Raw genomic sequence first — 2,561 nt, forward strand, 5'->3', positions numbered from 1 at the left:
ACATCCCTTCTACACACCACCAAAAACAAAACAAAACAAAAATCAATGAAGAACAACCGCAACATGATCATCCATATACTTACTAATATCACCCAAGCCCACACTCGCCACAATAGAAACCACCCCAAAAGCAATACTAACATAATAAACCCACGGATAAGCCGCAGCATACGCCTCCTGACCCGCAAGCACAACCTCCTTCCAAACCGTAACATTATTATTAACAAGCGGTAAGATATCATCTAGGAGACTTTCGCTCGTCAAAGTAGCAATATGCGTGATGGTTTTTATGTCGACAATGCCGTTTTTATAGCAGGCGAGCCCGATTCGTGCGGATAGTTCGGGTACGAATTTGTTGAGGAAGACGTTGTAGTAGGTTGTGTATCCGATGGCGCCGCCAACTACGCGGATGGCGAGGGTGAGGGCGGCGATTGTGGCGATTAGGTCGTCCGGACAGATGATGGTGGTGATGATTGAGGCGGGGACTGGATTACATTGGAGAGTTAGTAATTTTAATCAGACGAACGAGGAATTTTTACAAATTAAAAGGGGTGCATGTGAGGAAAACAGCAAGGGTGCTTGGGGTCGGGGAACAAAATTGGGTGTTGAGGAGCTTGAAAGCTGTTACGTACCGACAATACCACCAATTCCAAGACCGGCGATGATGAGAATACCGTAAACAGTATTAATATTATTGCGATCAGCAGCGGCAAGGGCACCGCATCCCGCGGTCATCATACAGGATGAAATAACCATGAGCATACGGATACCTCCACGAAAGACCGACAAGAGCCAAAGAACAATACATGCGCCGATGAGAATCGTAAAACCGATGGGAAGACCTCGGATTCCGACACCAACTGGATCATGTCCGTAAACATTGAATGCTTGTGTAGGCCAAAAGAGCAAAACGGAGAAGAAGTTCGCGCCTGAGATGAAGGTGATGACGAGTGTGAGAGCTAAAATACGTGGTTCTTTTCGGAGTCGAGAGGGGAACATGGGGTTTTTGGCGCCATACACTTCCCAGAAACAGAAGGCAATGATGGATATACCACCGAGGATAAGTGGAACAAGTACATGTGCAGAACCCCATGGATACTAGATTGTGTTAGTGATTATTTTAGGATAGACTGGCAATAAGATTTCTCACCTGATATCCACCCCACAGAAGACCAGCGACGAAAAGAATCAAACCAACAATTGAGAGGAACCCCCCAACAAAGTCGATTTGAGAGATGACCTCTTTTCGTGAGAGGCCATTCGAATTTACTCGAGGAGGTGGAAAGTAGAATACCGCTGTGATGACTAGTCCAACAAATGCCCAAAGACCACAGAATAATCCTACATATCTCCAGCTCGAATGTGATGAGATCAATTGAGCCCAGAGAACAGATGGACAGAATGGAAGAATGGTGAAGATTAGCACGGCCACATATTTCCCTCGCTTCGCGGTTGGCGCAAGTTCCGAAGTTGCAGCAAGTGCTGTTAATTCGTTTATTCCAGCGCCAGCACCAGCAATAGCCATTCCACCTGGAATCAATTAGCATGTTTAAAAGACATCAGTAGTACGAAATAAGCTTACCAATAAAGACGTTCATAGATTGTGCCGTGGAACAGATAATCATTCCAATGACAATCAAGCCTGCACCAAACATGGCAATATACCGTCTCCCAAACAGATCCGACAACGCTCCTACGAATGGACATACTGCTGCCAAAGCAAGTAGATTGGCCAACACAAACCAGGTCCACCTATCCGATCCCCCCAAATCTCCGTAAATATATGGTGGTATACCTCCTAGATACTTCGTTAGATCAACACTACTCTTAATGGAACAGAAAAGCATACCAAATAGATATACTGGTATTTGTGAGCCTGTCCATAAGAAAGCCATTGCCACCAAGGACATCAATCGATTCATAGTCATCTATTAAGCACATTTCAGCTACGAAATTCTCAAATATATATATCCATGCCTACCGGTGGTTCATGATTATGAGCTTCATCGTTCACATATGTTTGCAAATCCTTCTCGTTATAATGTGTGTTTCCTGGAACTCCTGAACCAGTACGAATGATCTCCACGTGGTCTGCAGTACCAGGCCCGTTAGGACCGGATTCTTTATCCATTGAGCCTGACATTGAATTGTCCGAGTGATTCGGAGGAGTCAATTCCTCTCGGGCCATGTTATTTGGGTGAAAATAAAGGAGAGAGATATTGAGGCAGCTAGCGTACAGCGAAATAAGAATGCTTTTGTAGTGAAGCGAAAGAAAAAGCCTGGAACACTGCAACACTGGAACAAAAAGCGTTGGGGATAATCATCTTCTTATTCGAAAGGCCATGCAAATCCCCATATATCCCAATGCAAGACCAAATGGTTCGTCAGGTGCATCACTATTATTACATACCATCCTTGCTAAAATGAGATTTCTGGGACCCTAGATAGGTAAGCGGTGCGAGCAACAATAGCATTTACCCAATCTCGAAGAGATCCTCATTTGATCGGTAGCATATTGGCGCATCCGATGGCTGTTTCTCTCAACTTCATTTGAGCATTTT

General features: G+C 44.7%; 1 protein-coding gene across 1 annotated transcript; it reads right to left on the minus strand.

Moving 5' to 3' along the window:
- Window positions 1-42: 42 nt before the first annotated feature.
- Window positions 43-2,188, minus strand: SS1G_05145 (hypothetical protein; the record flags this gene model as incomplete). Its single annotated transcript, XM_001593667.1, has 6 exons — window positions 43-485; window positions 633-1,098; window positions 1,151-1,530; window positions 1,583-1,798; window positions 1,850-1,928; window positions 1,982-2,188. 6 exons carry the CDS (start codon window positions 2,186-2,188, stop codon window positions 43-45), a joined length of 1,791 nt encoding a protein of 596 aa, XP_001593717.1.
- Window positions 2,189-2,561: the final 373 nt, after the last annotated feature.

This window comes from Sclerotinia sclerotiorum, genomic scaffold (genome assembly GCF_000146945.2).
Source record: "Sclerotinia sclerotiorum 1980 UF-70 scaffold_6 genomic scaffold, whole genome shotgun sequence".
Lineage (NCBI taxonomy): Eukaryota > Fungi > Ascomycota > Leotiomycetes > Helotiales > Sclerotiniaceae > Sclerotinia > Sclerotinia sclerotiorum.